Source organism: Erithacus rubecula (genome assembly GCF_903797595.1).
Source record: "Erithacus rubecula genome assembly, chromosome: 22".
Lineage (NCBI taxonomy): Eukaryota > Metazoa > Chordata > Aves > Passeriformes > Muscicapidae > Erithacus > Erithacus rubecula.
Window position 1 is genome coordinate 9611667 of NC_136674.1, and position 16920 is coordinate 9628586.

The window sequence follows — 16920 nt, forward strand, 5'->3', positions numbered from 1 at the left end:
ATGAGGAGAATCCTGCCATGGCCACTATCCCCTCTATTTCTCAACAGCACCAAGTCCCATTTGAATTATCAAATTAACTTTGGCCAAAGTGTTTCTCTGGGACTCAGGTGCAGCCCCCAAATGCTGCCCTGCTGTGACACAGAGCCCAGGAGCACCAGGGCCATTGGAGATGTCACCTGGATCATTGCCAGTGATGGAGAACAGCCCCAGCACCTTCTGCACGTTCTCACAGCCCTGAGCAAGGCTGATCCCAGCTCAGGGCTCATCCCAGCTCAGGGCTCTGGGGCTGGAAGGGTTCCCAGGCTGGTGCCCTGGTGAGGTCCCATCAGGGTGGCTGTGGGAGCTGGGTGGGCTCTTGGCATGAGGGCTCCTGCTGTGGGAATGGCATCAGCCCTGATCCTTGGGCTGGAGTTTTACATCAGGTGACAAAACACAGAGAGTTGGGGACAGTTTCTCCCTGCACATGAGCATTTTGCAGCCTAGAGCAGCACATCCACCTGGGCACTGCTGGGGCATGGAGGAGGTGTCCAAGCTCCAGGGCTCTCCAGTGCTGGGGCATCCTTGGGGTTTGAGAACACACCAGGAAGGAAAAGGCTTTTAGGCAGTGGCTGAGGCAGAAGTTTCATCCTGCAGGGAGTTTTGTTGTTGAGCTTGGATGAGGAAATGGAAATCAGCAGCAGCTCCCAGGCTGTGTGGCCACAGGGGGGGCATCAGCTTCTGGTGCTGCTCTGATGGGTTTTGGCAGCAAGGCTGGCAAGCAGCAAAGCCTTGCTCAGAAGGTTGTTAACCACAGAGCTTTTCTCTGCAGAGACTGAGGGGCCTGGCACTGAAGTATGAGCAGTGAATTCAGCAGCCCCAATGGGGAAAGCACTGAACTGATTTTTCTCAAGAGCATCCAGGTGTTAAACTCACCTGACAGAGGAGGAAACAGAGCTACAAAGGAGTTAAATGCTTTGCCTGAAGTCCCAGAGCAGGCAGAGAACAGTGACAAAGTCAAATGTGTGTTCAGCAAGGTCACAGGCATGGGTAGATGTAAGAGGTAGTTTTAAAAATCCAGTTTTCACAACCTCCTTGCCATTAAAGTTTAAGTGGTATTAATCTCCAGTAAATTCAGTAAAGCCATTCAATCCAGCATCTCTTTTATGTGGTATCTCTTATTTTTAATTTGTTTCACAGGTTCTGTGGTACTTAGCAACAGCAGGGAAATAAACCCATTGGAAACAGACAATTAACCAAGGGCACTGGGGCAGGGAAACCACAATTGTTCAAGGAACAGCTCTTGGAGATGCTGCCCTGGGGATGAGCTTAAGGAATGGATGCTGCTGGGGACTAAAATGCCATTTCTTCATGGACATTTGGTTACATTCCTGGGAAAGAAATCCAGCTTTCCCCTGGCAGGGAGGGGGAGCTGGGAGCCTGGCACACAGGGCTGTGTGCTTCACCCCTGGAGATGTGCTCTGTGTGTGACCCTGCATTTGGGGCTTTTGCCATCAGGCTCCTGCCTGGGCAGTGCCAGCAGCTGCCTCCCTGTCTGCCCTGGCCCCTGCCCTGGCCCCTGCCCTGCCCTTCCTGCAAAAATCCCGGGGCTGGGCTCACTCCCAAGCAAACCCTGCTCCATGGAATGAGTCCTGCCTGGGCTCTTCGGGGTGGGGAGAGGCTGGGATGGGGGCACTGTGTGTTTGGGGTAGGGATGGGATGGGATGGGGGCACTGTGTGTTTGGGTGAGGCTGGGATGGGGGCACTGTGTGTTTGGGGTAGGGATGGGATGGGGGCACTGTGTGTTTGGGGTGGGGCTGGGATGGGGGCACTGTGTGTTTGGGGTAGGGATGGGATGGGGGCACTGTGTGTTTGGGGTGGGCTGGGATGGGGGCACTGTGTGTTTGGGGTAGGGATGGGATGGGGGCACTGTGTGTTTGGGGTAGGGATGGGATGGGGGCACTGTGTGTTTGGGGTGGGCTGGGATGGGGGCACTGTGTGTTTGGGGTGGGGTGGGGCTGGGATGGGGGCACTGTGTGTTTGGGGTGGGCTGGGATGGGGGCACTGTGTGTTTGGGGTAGGGATGGGATGGGATGGGGGCACTGTGTGTTTGGGGTGGGGCTGGGATGGGGGCACTGTGTGTTTGGGGTGGGGTGGGGCTGGGATGGGGGCACTGTGTGTTTGGGGTGGGGCTGGGATGGGGGCACTGTGTGTTTGGGGTGGGGTAGGGATGGGGGCACTGTGTGTTTGGGATGGGCTGGGATGGGGGCACTGTGTGTTTGGGGTAGGGATGGGGGCACTGTGTGTTTGGGGTAGGGATAGGGGCACTGTGTGTTTGGGGTGGGGCTGGGATGGGGCACTGTGTGTTTGGGGTAGGGATGGGGGCACTGTGTGTTTGGGGTGGGGTGGGGCTGGGATGGGGGCACTGTGTGTTTGGGGTGGGGCTGGGATGGGGCACTGTGTGTTTGGGGTAGGGATGGGGGCACTGTGTGTTTGGGGTGGGGTGGGGCTGGGATGGGGGCACTGTGTGTTTGGGGTGGGCTGGGATGGGGGCACTGTGTGTTTGGGGTAGGGATAGGGGCACTGTGTGTTTGGGATGGGCTGGGATGGGGGCACTGTGTGTTTGGGGTAGGGATAGGGGCACTGTGTGTTTGGGTGGGGCTGGGATGGGGGCACTGTGTGTTTGGGATGGGCTGGGATGGGGGCACTGTGTGTTTGGGTGGGGATGGGATGCAGTAAGGAAGGGGTAGGATGGAGGCCCCACGTTTGGGGTGGAGCTGAGGACCAGGGCCAGGCAGGAGGTTCTCCCTCATCCCACCTCTCTGTTGCCTCCTGGGAGTGGCCCAGCCCTCTCTGAGCACAGGGATGAAGATGAGGAAGACAAGGGCAGGTGGGGCAGGGCAGCTCTGGCTCTGGGGCTCTGGATTCCTCTGCCTGACCCCATTCCCTGCACAGGGGTTTCTCTGGTGTCTCTGCACTCCCATTTCAGGCACAGGCTCACTGCAGCCCCAGCTCTGCTGCCTCTCCCAGCTCAGACTCTGCAGGGCAGCTCCCAAGGGAGTGCATGGTCCAGAAGCCAGACCTGCTCCTTTCTTCCTTTTTAATTCCTCCAGTTCCCTCCTCTCCATTTCTCTGAGGGAGCAGAGGTTTCCTGCATGACTTTGCCCAAGGGGTGGCTGCAGGTGCCCTGAGAGCAGGGATGTCCCCTGGGGGTGGGCTGGGGACACTGAGCAGGGGTGTCCCAGAGTCCTGCTGAGCTCAGCCTGGCCCAGGGTGGCTGTCACAGCTGGAGGCTCCATCCTGACAGCCCTGATTCCCAGGGAATTCACAGCTGCCAGTGGGGCAGAGGGTTGGATGGATTCTGTCCCACAGGGATCTGCCCTGGCCAGGCTCTGCCTGTCCCTGTTTGATGATCATCCTTAATGCCCCAACCTTGTATTAAATTTCCACACAAACATTCCCTTGTCTAAACCTGTGCTACTCATCTCAGACTTTAATATTTATTTATTCTCTGAGCACAGAGGGGACAGCACTAAGTTGTTTCTTTTGCAGGCAGGTCCTTAATCTTTCCTCTGGCCAAGAGAAAATCCAGTGTTTTATCACAGAGTGTCACAGGAAAATAAAGGTAGTTTTCTTCCCTTCCCTGCTGTCATCAGGGAAATCAAATCAGAGCAGTCTGGGAGAGTGGAAGGTGTCCCTGCTGGGTGGAACTGGATGAGTTCTAAGGTCTTTCCAACCTAATCCATTCCATGATTGTAAGATGTGTGAATTCAGTGTGATGAATTGGGAATGGCAAGGCTGGGAGAGGGACCAGACCTTTTTTCTGGGCAGGCTCAGGACTGTCCCAAGTGCTCCAAGTGTGTGGCAGTGCTTATGGTGTGGAAGCTCAGCAGCTCCATGATCCAAGTTTAGTAGAACCAGCAGCAGTTTAACAGCAATTGGACACCCTGGAAGCTCTTCCAGTCTGTTCCCAGCCTCTTGCAGTTGATTAGTCGATCCACTAATTATTTTTTTAATATCTTTTTTCTACATATTTTATAACCTGCTCTTTAGTGTAAAATTGGAAGCCAAATCCAATTGTGGGGGAAAATTAATTTCCTTGAATTGAAGGAGCAATCTCCTTGAGACTTTTTAATCATTAGATGATAACTGTGAGCTAAAGAAAGGAAGACCATTAAAGTAACTTAATAGAGCAGGATAAACGTTTTTCCCTGTATCTCCTTCATCTTTATTTAGAGATCCATGAGGAGGGTATTTCATAAAAGCTGCTCTTCTTGACCTTTCTTCACTTGTTCTGTAGAAGAACCAACCCAAAGAATGGCAAGGAAGTAACACAGTGGAGTTCTGGATACAAACCCAATAATTCTGCTCAACATCTCTGCTCTTCCTTCCTGCCAAATTCTGCTTTTTCTTTCTCATTAAAGGGAGAATAGCTATCAGGACAAATAAAAATGCATTTGGCTGAGCTGGGTGATTTTTAAAAACAAGCTGTGTTAATGCTTTTAATTAAGGGGCAGTGGAACAAGAGGCTTTATCAGCTTTTTGTCTGCAGGCCATTATTTCCTTGGGGATGAGCAATCCATTATTGTCAGCAGCCACCTTTTTGAGGGATTTACTCCCAAATCAAATGGTGTTTTTATTTAAATTGTTGAGCGCTGCTTGATTCCTCATTTATTTAATGTGGAGGTATTGTTACAGAGGAGAATGAGGCACTTAATTTGGATTGCTTGAGGGACCAGGAGTGGAGCTTCAGGAGCTCCCTGGTGTCCTGGGCTGGAACAGGGTGAGCAGCACTGTGGGGAGGGGGAAAACTTGAAGGTGAAGTTGCTAAATCCAAGTTAAGCTGCTTCCAAGAGAATTTTGGGAATTGGATTGATGGCTCTGTGTTTTATAAAGTGAAGTCATGTTGAGAAGTCTCAGAAAGGAATTGTCCCTGTGATTGGGGCAGGGCTGGCACAGGGTGCCCAGAGCAGCTGTGGCTGCCCCTGGATCCCTGGCAGTGCCCAAGGCCAGGCTGGGCAGGGCTGGGAGCAGCTGGGACAGTGGGAGGTGTCCCTGCCATGGCAGGGGTGACACTGGGTGAGCTCTGAGCTCCTTTCCACCTCAACCATTCCATGATTTGTAAATATCAATGGAAGGAGCTGTCAGGGTACAGATCCTGCTCATTCCTCCTGAGCTGTTTCCAGTTCAGAAAACCTCATTTTCCTGGTTGAAAGTTCCCACTGATCCCCATTATTGGGTTCAAAATGCAGTTTCCTTTGTCTGAAACTTCTCCTGGGTTCCTTTTCTGGCATTTACCTCTTCTCTGAGTGCCTCTTAACAGTTTTTGACAGGAGAAGTCAGAGGTTTCCACACCTATTCCCAGTGGAGGAGATGAACTGGGTTGTTCACAGTCTGGATAAAACCAGAGCAATTTTCCCTTCTCTTAAATTCCAGGAGGTAATCTAGGATAATGGAACTATTAGATTTGGCATCTGTAAGGTGGTTATCATTTCAGAAGGAATTGTTTCTGTTAATGGCAGTTAACTTGCTACAAATAAAGCAAAGAGAATTGAAATCTTAAGTACCAGAGTGGCAGCAAAGCATGAAACATTATCCTGCTCTGTGGAAGGAAGGCTGAGCCAGCTGTCAGGGAAGAAATCTTTTGGAAAAACCCTCTGATGGATTCCAATTGGAACTAATGTGACATGGCAGCAGCACCCAGCTCTCCCACTTTCTATTAGAAATATTAAAATGTCTATAAATAATAATATTGAAGTGGGCAGAAATTTCATCCAATGAACTCATGGTTTTCATCAGGATGAGTTTGGTGGAGCTGAGCTGTGAAATCCTTGGAATTACTGAGCAGCCCTGGGACCCCAGGAGCTCCTGTGGCAGATTTGGGCTCTGTGTGAGATGTGGATGGAGCTGGAGCCTGGGACGTGCTGGGAGCCAGGCCTGGGGGGATTCAGGGCTGTTCTCCACCTCTGCAGGCCAGACCTGCTCAGCCCTGCCTTGGATGTGCTCCTGGCATGGACAGGGCTTGGAGCCAGGATTTGGGAGCTGCTGTTCCAGCACAGCATCCTGCTGCCCCATTCCTGCCTCTAGAACACCTTCCCTCTGGGGAACAGGCATTCCCAGGGGTGTGGGATTTCCATGGGCTTGCAAAGCTGAGAGCTCAGAGCTCAGCATGGGCAGGGGAGTCCTGGAGCTCCCAAAAAGTCAGGAAAATGGAAAATTCACTGGCTGGACTGAGTGGATCCCTGTTTTTTTTTCTTTAACCAGGAGCAGCAGTCAAATGAGAGGATGCATTTTCTGTTTCTGTTTCAGTACAGGGAATATCCCAGGGGCAAGCTCTGCACACAGCATGGCAGCAGAGTGTCCCCAAGCAGAACCACTCAGGATTGTTCAGAGCTGGGCTCTGGGCAAAGTGCAGCTTTATGGAGAGGGTCAGGAGGGCTAAGCACTGAAAAATTCCCTGCAATGTGATCTAAGAGTGTGTGAATCAGAGCTGCAGCCTCATCTCAGGGCAGCTGGAGCAGCTGGTCCAGGGGTGTGAGTAATGAGGGTCATTACTAAACACAACCATCTCTAATGTCCTTAAAATGGCACAGTTATGACAAATTAACCCCTGGCACAGTGGTTTTCCTCCCTCCCTGTGCTGATGCTCCCAGTTTTCTGTGTTATTTCCCTGCCCAGCCCCTGTTCTGGCTGCTCCTGCAGTGTGAGCTGAGAGCTCTGAGCTGGAGGGCACGAGGTGCAGGATGGATGTGACAACTTGATCCCTAACCCAGAGCCCTGCTGGTACTGGGGGAACTGGAAATGACCCCACAGATGCTTCTGCAAACAGTTCTTAAAGGATTTGCTTCTACACATTTGCTGTGAGCTTGTTTCTGGTGGCAGTGGCTCCTTTGTGATTCCAACTGGAAACACTCTTTTCTGGAATTCCCTAAAATTACCCATCCTAAATGGGATTGCTGGGGGTCTCTGCCTGTCCCTAATGTCATTTCTGTGGGTTTTTGCCTGTCCCTAATGTCATTCCTGTGCTCTCCCCTGCAGGACCCCTGCCATGATTGGCTGCTCCTTCGTGGTCAACAGGAAATTCTTTGGGGAGATTGGGCTGCTGGACCCTGGCATGGATGTGTATGGAGGGGAGAACATCGAGCTGGGCATCAAGGTTTGTGCCACCTGGGCAGCAAAATGTCACCTCTGTGTTCTCAGCAACCCAGAGCTTCCACTGAGTTGGCTGAATTACTGGAATCCTTCAGGGGAGCTGGGAGGTGATGGCATTCACTGCATTTTAATTTCACTTAAAGGGAGAAAAATGACTTGGTTTTAGGGATGAGTTTAATATTTTTCCTTGGATTCCAATCTGTGTGATCTGATGCAAGAAGCTGCTGAAATCAAATGGCATTTCCAGCTTGAGCCTGGCTGGGTTGTCAGTGTTGCTGGAAGTTACAGGGATCTTAAATACCAGGAAAAGCACAGTGGGTGAACAGGGGTTCTGGGACTCCTGTGAGTGTCTCAGGAAGACACAATTCCTGCAGATATTTCCCAAATAAAACATTTCCCAAGCACAAAACCTGCTTTGAGCAGGGGAACTCTACAGCCAGGATTTCAGAGCTGTCCCCTGACAGCATCCCTTGATGACTGTGTACAATGTAAGGTCTGGCTTAGTGATTCAAGTGTTTACACACACTGAAGTGATTCATAAGTGCTGAATTCCATGTTCAGGGTAGCCTGGGATGGCAGAGTCTGTGCACATTCTCCCAGGCATGGCTGGCAGTATGACACTTGTGCATTAACGAGCTGATAGGGGGAGGCTGGAGACTTCTAACTGGAAAATTGCATTGATTGTGCTGCTGTAAAAATGAAAAATCATTGTTCAGCTCAGAGATTTACTAGAGGATGTTTGCTTTGCTGGCAAGGCACAGGAAATTTAGGAAATCTATTGTTGTTGGCTATGGGGAGCAATAATCTCACTTAAACAAGGGAGTGGAAATTAAAGGTTTTCAATGTGCCACAGAGCTCCTCTCCTTGTGAAGTAATTACTGCTCATCCTGCAGTGGGGCTGCAGAGATCCTTCTCCAAACCAGCTTCTCTCCTGCTTTGTTTGGATTTGGGATTTTTGGTCTCATTGTGGCCCTGCTCTTCTCACAATTATTCAGCTCATTTGCCTGGTTTGGGGGATGCCATTGAAGATTGGCTTAACTGGAAAAATCAGAGGGATGGCTCAGGGAAAGTGGTGAGCTCTTCTTTTTTATGTTCTGAGTTTTTTAGAAAGGCCAATAAACATCCTTTTGGAAAAAATAAACCCAAAAAACAAACAAACAAAAACCCAAAACAAACAAAAAAAAAAAAAAAACAAAAAAAAACCAAAAAAAAACTTCTCTTCCATAAATGACTTTCCCAAGCTTGAGTTTCTAAGCCATGCATTTTCACACTCATGCTGTGTGTTGGTCAAGGTTTTTAAATTACTGGTGGTTTTGAGAGCCAAAATACTCTGAAATCTGCCTTGTAAAACTGCACAGAAAGCAGAATTTTAAAGATCCTTGAGGTCCAAAAATCTTTTTGTGAGCATTTTGCTATTTTGCCTGAGAAGGGGCTGTTTGGAGTCCCAAAAGTAACGTGGGGGTTCCTTGGTGGTTTCAGTGATTCCTGGATGAAAATAAATGCAGAAAGTGTTTCTTTTTGATGGTGCAAATTCTGTCATTGTGTTGAGAATCCTGGGACACTTTGAAATGTTTTATGGATGTGATTGTCCCTCTCTGCTCTGCACTGGTACAGCCTCACCTCAAATCCTGGCAGCAGTTTTGGCACCAAAATATCTACAAAAATCTAAAGCCAGAACTGCCCAAAGAGCAAAAATGAAATAATAAATCCACAAATCCATTGAGGCTGCAGTAAGGACATGGGAATTTTGCAGTGTTTCAGGCAAAAGCACCAGCTGACCCTGTTATGGGAAATTCATTTGAGGAATCTGAATAACAAATTGAAATAAAGAATTGAGAAGTTTGGGCTGGACTAACCTGTAAAAGCCAAAGGTGTGTTTAAAAGTGCTTCAGGGTGGGGGAGTCCCCCTCCCTGAGGGGTGAACAGTGGGGATGTGGCACTTGGGGACATGGTGCTGGTAGCACTGGTGGCCTTGGCAGTGCTAGGGCCATGGCTGAACTCAGATCTCAAGCAAACTTTCCAACCTAAAGAATTTCTTGGTTCTGTAAGTGCTGTAAGATGAGCTGCACTGTGCCTGATGTGGGAAATATCTGGGCCTTATGTTTCTCTCAGCTGCTGAGCTCAGGGAGCAAAATGAGAAATGCAGGAGCCTCTTAAAACCCCCCAAAGTCCCCAAAGTCCCTAAGGTCCAGCCCTGTTGGTGCCATTCTCAGGTGTGCACTCTGGGATTCCTCAGTTCCAGGCTCTGTGTGCTCTGTCCCCTCTCCTGGCCCAGCCCAACTCCTCTGAACAAACTTTGGGCAACTCTCTTAACCCTTTCCTGTCCTGGAGGAGTTTCTGCTCTGATTTCATCAACCTGCTGCCCAATTCTAATGGCTTGAAAGTGCTGCTGCTGCAGGTCCCTGGCAGCTCCAAGTGGGGATTTTGGCACAGAGACTTTGTTCACCATCCCTGCTTCTCCTGCTGGGGAAGTTTTATTTCTTTTGGAGTGTTTGTGGCCCTGGGTTTCAGTGGGTGGCTGAGCAGGGAGGTGGAATGGCTTTCCATGGTTAGTCACAGACATTCCCCAGAGATGCCCCATAAAATTGTGTGTGTCTGTTGGAATAAAGATGCCAAAGTCTGTGCCATGGCTGCTGATTTCAGACTCTGGGCTGGGCTGCAAGGTTGTTTTCAGAGTATTTTGTGCTTGTGTCATGCATTGCTAATTAAAGTTATTGGAGTTGTCTTTTCGAGATTAATTTAATCAATAGGGATATTATTACTACTTTGATGGTATCATTTGTACAAATTGTCACTTGAAGAAAGCAATTAACTGAGAATGCTTATTAGCTGGTCCATCCCACACCTTATTTGTGCAGTAGGAATCGATTATTGGATTCATTAAGTCAAGCACAATTCAGGGATCCCTCTGAGGTTTAACCACTGACTGGAGCTGCTTTTACTGCTGCTGTTCACTTGGCTGAGGGTTGACTTGGTACCTTGAAAGTATTTCCAGAAAAAAAAGCATGGCATCTCCTCTTAATATCCCAGATTTTTTTTTCCCCCAGATTTGGCCTCTAAATCCAACAAGGCAGATCACTGGTGTTGCCAAGCCAGAGGATTTATGAGCAAGGAGCACATGGAGTGGCATTGCCATGGCATGGGAATCAGGGAATGGCTGGGTTGGGTTGGGAGGGATGTTAAAAACCATCCCACCCCACCCTTGCCATGGCAGGGACACCTCCCACTGTCCCAGCTGCTCCAGCCCTGTCCAACCTGGCCTTGGGCACTGCCAGGGATCCAGGGGCAGCCACAGCTGCTCTGGGCACCCTGTGCCAGCCCTGCCCCAATCACAGGGACAATTCCTGCCCAATATCCCACCCAGCCCTGCCCTCTGGCATTGGGAGCCATTCCCTGTGTCCTGTCCCTCCATCCCTTGTCCAAAGCCCCTCTCCAGGTCTCCTGCAGCTCCTGTAAAGCCACACTGAGGTCCCTCCAAAGCTTCTCTTCTCCAGGCTGAGCAATCCCAATTTTGCCAGCCCTTCCTGAGTGCTCCACATGGAGTTTTGGAAATAAAAGGGTACAAGAAGGCCATACTGTTGTTAGAGGGGATTTTAGCAATCAGAGCCTCTTCCTGCAGCTGCTCAGGACAGAAGTGACCCCCCTGCCCTGGCAGGGACATTGATCATCCCAGGATTGCTCTGTCCCCTCAGTTTCAGAGATTTAGTGACATTTCAATGGCACACATCTCCAGCCATGGAGGAGCCTCTTTTGTTGCTTTGAGTGTGATTACTCACATGCTGAAATATTGAGAGGGTCAGGGAGAGGAATGAAAGGAAAACTGTCAAAAAGGTGTGTTTAAGTTCCACTCAGGAGCCTGACTCTGCATCCAGAGAATCAAATCCTTCCCTTCCTGCCTGCATTTTCCATAAAATTGTGTTGTATCTTTCTGTTAAGAAACAAACAGTGAGGGTGTTCAGAGCAAGGAGCTCTTTCAGCATCTGTGGGGCCTGAGGTGAGGGCTGGGCAGCCTGGATCCCAGGAGAGCAGAGGGAGGATGGCAGATCTGCTTTGATTTGGTTTTTTTGGTCCTCTATTTTTATAAAAGTAAATCCACTGCCAGCACAGACTGGCCTTTCCAGCCTCACTGGGACCAGACTCCTTGTGGCTTTACATGGAATTGTCATGGAGAGTGGTGGGTGGGAAACACAGATTCCATTGTAGGATGGGGGTTTGGCTGGCTTTGTGCTTGCATGGAACTTACCTCTAAAAAATAATTAGTACCTGTCACCAAAATGGAAAAAGCATCCCTGCTTGGGGTGGAATTTGTTTTTATAATGTCACAATTTGCCTCAGCCATGTGTCTGTGGGTTTGCTGGGATTTTGATCACCCTCCAGTGTCTGTGAATGAATGGCAGTGCTCCAGGGACTGCCACCTCCCCTGGCAGGGATGCAGGATGTGCTGCACACAGAACCCAGGAGCTGGGGGTGATGCATTCTTTGGAAACCAGGAGGCTGAAAAGCCTGAAATTTTTTCCTGATAAATTTATCAGGGTTCATAGGAGTCAGGGATGAATCCAGGTCCTCGTGGGGCTTTCCCCACCTTGCTTTGAGGAATTGAATAAGCCATGGAGTGAGTTGTGCTGGAGGGAAGGGCTTTTCTGGGAAGTGTGGGAACAAAGCAGCTCAGATCTCAGAGGGAGGGCCTGGAGCAGCACAGAGTTTCCTCAGGTGCCTCCCAGGTCTGTCTGAGCTTGGCTGCAGGGAGGGAGGAAATGTGTCCTGGGTGAGCTGAGGACTTTGGGGCAGAATTCCCAGGGATTTTATTCTCTGGGGACTGTGTACTGCTCAAACAGCCACTCTTGGACATCCCTGAGGAGCAGAGACCTTCCCAAAATCAGTCAGATAGAGCAGAGCCAGTGGAGGGGATGCTGAGCTGGAGCTGTTGGCAGGAGGGAATCACAAAATTATGGAATGGTTTGGGCTGGAAGGGACCTCAAAACCCATCCAGTGCCACCCCTGCTATGGCAGGGACACCTCCCACTGTCCCAGCTGCTCCCAGCCCTGTCCAGCCTGGCCTTGGGCACTGCCAGGGATCCAGGGGCAGCCACAGCTGCTCTGGGCACCCTGTGCCAGGCCTGCCCCAATCACAGGAACAATTCCTGCCCAATATCCCATCCATCCCTGCCCTCTGGCAGTGGGAGCCATTCCCTGTGTCCTGTCCCTCCATCCTTGTCCCCAGTCCCTCTCCAGCTCTCCTGGAGCCCCTTTATGCTCTGGAACAGGCTCTGAGCTCTCCCTGGAGCCTTCTCTTCCCCAGGTGAGCACCCGCAGCTCTCCCAGCCTGGCTCCAGAGGTGTCCCCTCAGGATTTGCTCCATGTCCTTCCTGTGCTGAGACCCCAGAGCTGCACTCCCTCCAGCAGGGATGGAAACTGTGCTCACCTATCAGGGAAAGAACTGTTGGAGTTAGAGCAAGATGTGGAAAAACAACAAGGAAACCATGAAAAACCTGGAGAAATTTTATTTATCAGCCATGAGAGTCACATCTGGCAGTGATCTGTGGGATGGGGCTGTGTGGGGATGGAGCAGCTCTCCCTCCTCCATCTCTAGCCACAAGGAACATGGAGCAGCTACACCAGACCTGCTGATGCCTTGCAGGACCTTGGACACTCCTGCAGTTCAGCAAACATTAAAAAAAACAAACATCAAAAGAGGTTGAAACAATCAAACAAAAAACCCCACAACCCAAACTTGCCAGAGATATCAACTAAAAACCAGTATTTTATAAGTATTTTATCTGTCAGACAGCAAAATCCAGTTAGAAATTGTGACTTAAAGATGTTTCCAAATAAAAATCAACTTAATTTTGAGGGAAATAAGAGTAGGGCAGGACTAACCTTGGAAAAGCTCTTAGAAATACTGGCACACCAGGAATACTCAAGCTCCATCTGTTTATTTGTACCTGTAACCCTTCTAGAGGAGATTTTGCTCTTCAGAGTGATTGTGGCCTGGTTGGAAGAAATATTTCCCCTCCTGAACAATATCCAATCACTGCCTGCATTTGTTTGAAGAGCAGGAATCAGCACAAGTGTGAGTTCAGCCCTGAGGTTTGCACTGGGGCTGCCAGCTCAGGATTTACAGGGGGTGCTTGAGGTGCTTTAGCTGAAGCTCTGCTCTCCTTTCCTAATCTGGTAAAATGCTTTTCACCCCAGCCTTGCCCAGAGGTCTGGAGTGTTTCTGAGCAGAGGGGCTGGGGCTGCCCCTCCTCGGGAAGGGACAGGAGGCTCCCAATCACTTCCCTCCTGAAAGCAAAGGATTTGTCACCTCTTATCTGCTGGCAGATGGACAGAGTAAAGACTGATATTTTCACCCCAACTGATTCTCCTGTTGTCCCTGACAAGCTGATTTTTATGCTGGGAAGATTCTGATCATCTTTCCTGGGAAGTGTGATGGCTCTGGCAGTGCAATAACCACATGAGAGTCACTGGTGGGTGAAGAAATCCATTTCAGGGCTCAGCCATGCCTTGATGGCACTTGAAACTCTGACAGGTGTCAGCTTTTTAGTGATTTTCATGGGGTGGTTGGGCTTTGTCAGGGCCTGGTGGGTGAAATCCAGATGTGGAGAGCAGGAACAGCATCCCTGTGTCTGTTGGGCTGTGGGGAACAAGGACAAGAGGCTGGGCAGGTCATGGATTTGGCAAAGTTTGTTTTCTTTGTGCCCTTCACCAGTGGCTTTCAGAAACCCTGGGGGAGCTCCTGCCATGCCCAGCTCTGCTCCTCCTCAACAGGACTCAGCCATTGCTGTAGCAGAAATGAGCCAAGACACCAATTCTCATTCAACAGCATGAAATGGACCTGGTTTATTCTTTCTTACAGCTTAGCAATCCTGACCCTGCTACTGCAATGTCCTGCTGCAGGTCCCACTGCAGGCGTTGGTTTGCAGGCTCTGAATGCAGCTGTCACCCAGCTCAGCTCTGACTGCCTCAGACCCAGACTGACCTCACAGCAGAAACTCTTCCTTGTTTTGTTCTTCTTTGTGTCCATCTAGATCATTTATCCCTTCTCAGGGCTCCTCTCAGGACCCTCCCAGACCAGCCATCCCACCCCTTTTATCACACCAATCTTCATTAGCCACAGCTGTAACCCATTAAGGACAATGCTGTTTTTTGGTAATTAGTACAACTGGAACTCATCAGGGTGAGGTCACCGTGATCTCTTCTACACCTACAGCTCCTGTTGCTCTTCTCACTGCATTTTGGTGAGGTTTGGGTTTCCCTGCTGTAGGATCTGGCTCTCACTGACTGCCCACTGAGGCTGGGGACACCAAAGACACCCCCAGTGTCCCCAGCTGGTTTTTGGTTTTCCATCTCACACTGTTTTTCTTGGGCGTGACTTCCATCACTTTAACTTCTCCTGGGCCTCCAGCTCTCCATCCTCTGTGGGGAAGGAGGTGGCAAAGGAGGCACCTGAGTCTTTCCCCCTTTTACTGAGTGCCTGGACACCTCCAGGGATGGGGACTCCAAACCTCCCTGGGCACTCCCAGGGCCTGACAGCCCTTTCCAGGCAGAAATTCCTCCTGATGTGCAAGCTGAGCCCCCCTGGTGCAGCTTGAGGCCATGTCCCTTGTTCCCTGGGAGCAGAGGGTTCCTGGCAGGGCTGCCTGGGATGCTCAGGAGCCTTCTCACCTGCACCCCACGGATCCCTCAGGGCTGCCCCACACAGGATTCATCCCCAGCCTTTCCCTGCTGGTGTGGGCAGTGTCCTGGTTTGTAGGACAGGTATCTGCCAGTAAAGGCAGAAGTTTCTCTTTGAAACAGAGAATGTAAACCCCCTCCCTCCAAATTGTTATAATTTTGAAATTAAGGGGCTATCAGGCAAAGATAGGGGAATTAGGAATAACAGTTCTTTACTGGGAAAATTAAAATAGAAATGCAGTATTACAAAGAACAATCCCAAACACTGCCAGGGTCAGAATCCAAGCTGACACCCGTCAGTCAGTCAGGGTGGTGCCACAGTCCCATTCCATGGTGGCTGCATCCTCCTGCAGTGGCAGATGTGGTTCAGCTGGAGCAGTGCTCCTGGAGAAGGTGCAGTTTCCTCTGCAGGTGCAGGGATGATGTGGAAGGATCTGGCTTTCCTCTGGAATCCAGTGGAAAGAAGGTGCCTTGGTGTCCAAAATGTCAGTTTTTATCTGGGTAGGAAAGGCTTGGCTCCTGCCCTGGCTGGAGCATCTCCCAGTGGGATGATGGAATTTTATCAGTCATGCACTGGGACTCAATGACCCAGCAGCAGATGATATCTCCTGGAGGGAGGATGGGCTGTGGAAAAGATAAAGATGATTGTTTTACCTTATCTTAAAGATGGTCCATTAGCAGATGGTATGTGCCACAGAGATAAGGAAATCACTGCCCCACCCAGTGGAACAAATGGGACAGAACACACATTGCTGGGCACATCCTCTATGACAACCCAAGGCAGCAGGATTCAGGGACTTCCCTGCAGCAGAGCTGGCATGGGGGGTGCCAGCAGGGAAATAAATAAATTCCATCCTGCCAGCATCCTGCAAGGCACCCTGCTCCCCCTTTATTGGCCCTGGGTCCTGGGCCAGCCCTTCCTGCCCCCATTGCCTGGGCCAGGGCCACATTTCCAGCCCTGAGGTCATCACAGTGTGGATGATGCATGAGCTGGAGCAGCCCTGGCTCCCCCAGTGCCTGCAGGCTGCAGTTTGGTCAGGAATTGCTGAGCTGCAGCAAAGTTAGTTCCTCTGGGAGCTGTTTTATAGCAGCTCTCCCTGGAGGACAACTGTCCTCCAAAGTGCTCCTGGGTGCCTGGAACAGGCACTGAAATCTCCCTCACTCTTCCCTGGGCAAGGTGAGCATCAGCACATTTGCTCTGTGTGCTGCAGTGTCTGGGATATAAATTACCCCATAAACCAGAAAAAACAGGCTTGTCTCTCCCTAAAATCCGACTCCCAGCAAAACTGAACTTTGTCTTCTGACAAAAAAATGCTCTTGGGAAATGCCAAGGAAGATGTGACACCAAGAAATGAGGCTCATAATGAACTGAGGTGAGGAATGAGAAGTTTTTTCATCCCATTATATTCCTAAAGCCTTTGGAAAGCTCCCTGCTTGTCATGACTGCGAAGTGAGGGAGTTTCTTTTTGCCTTTTTATCTCTCCTTTCTTATGAGCAGACTCACTCGTGATGCACCTGCTGGGGCTGTGGGACACACAGGTCCCACCTCAGGCAGAGCCACAAAGTTGATTTTATCCCTCTTCTGGTGTCTGGTGGCTCAGGAGCAGCCCTGTCTCACTGAGTGTTGCTTTTTTCCAGGGACCAGACTCTCTCTCCATTGACTACAGATTTCCCCTAAGCTCAAGGATTATTCCTGGTAAGATGTAATCAGTGCTGCTGCACTCCTGTGATTTGCAACCCAAAACCTCAGAGTTAAAAATTCCCAAGCAGCTTTTAGTGTGTTTGGGGTCTCTGTGAAGCTTTGCTGTTGTTCTCTCTCAAGGACCTGGAGGTCAAACCTGTTCATTTTTACAAACAACTCCCTGTTTTTCCAGGAGCCCTGGCTGCAGTTGAGGCTCTCAGGGCTGCATTTCCTCCTCACCTGAGCTCCTCCTGGGCAGGGAGTGCAGCTGGAAGGCAGCTGGCAACCTGATGGGATGGCAGGGAGCAGACTGACAGCATTTCCCTGCCCGCATCCGTCCCAGCCCTGTAAAGTCAGCAGGAAATTGTAGTGACAACAGCAGAGTTTGTGACTGAGCATTGTCCCAGCCCTGGAGGAGGCAGCTGCTCTCCCAGGCT

The 16920-nt window shown here is 50.3% G+C and overlaps 2 protein-coding genes across 2 annotated transcripts in view; one reads left to right on the forward strand and one right to left on the reverse strand.

The window, feature by feature from the left end:
• The window catches only part of GALNT17 (polypeptide N-acetylgalactosaminyltransferase 17), a 203297-nt gene that overhangs the window by 127234 nt on the left and 59143 nt on the right, over window positions 1-16920 (forward strand). The window contains exon 6 of the mRNA XM_079324921.1: window positions 7015-7132. Within this exon, the coding sequence (XP_079181047.1) occupies window positions 7015-7132 (118 nt within the window). The remainder of the gene's footprint in view (window positions 1-7014; window positions 7133-16920) is intronic.
• Window positions 1-16920, reverse strand: part of LOC306811325 (S-adenosyl-L-methionine-dependent tRNA 4-demethylwyosine synthase TYW1-like) — a 396352-nt gene that overhangs the window by 31637 nt on the left and 347795 nt on the right. The gene's annotated exons all lie outside the window — the stretch shown is intronic.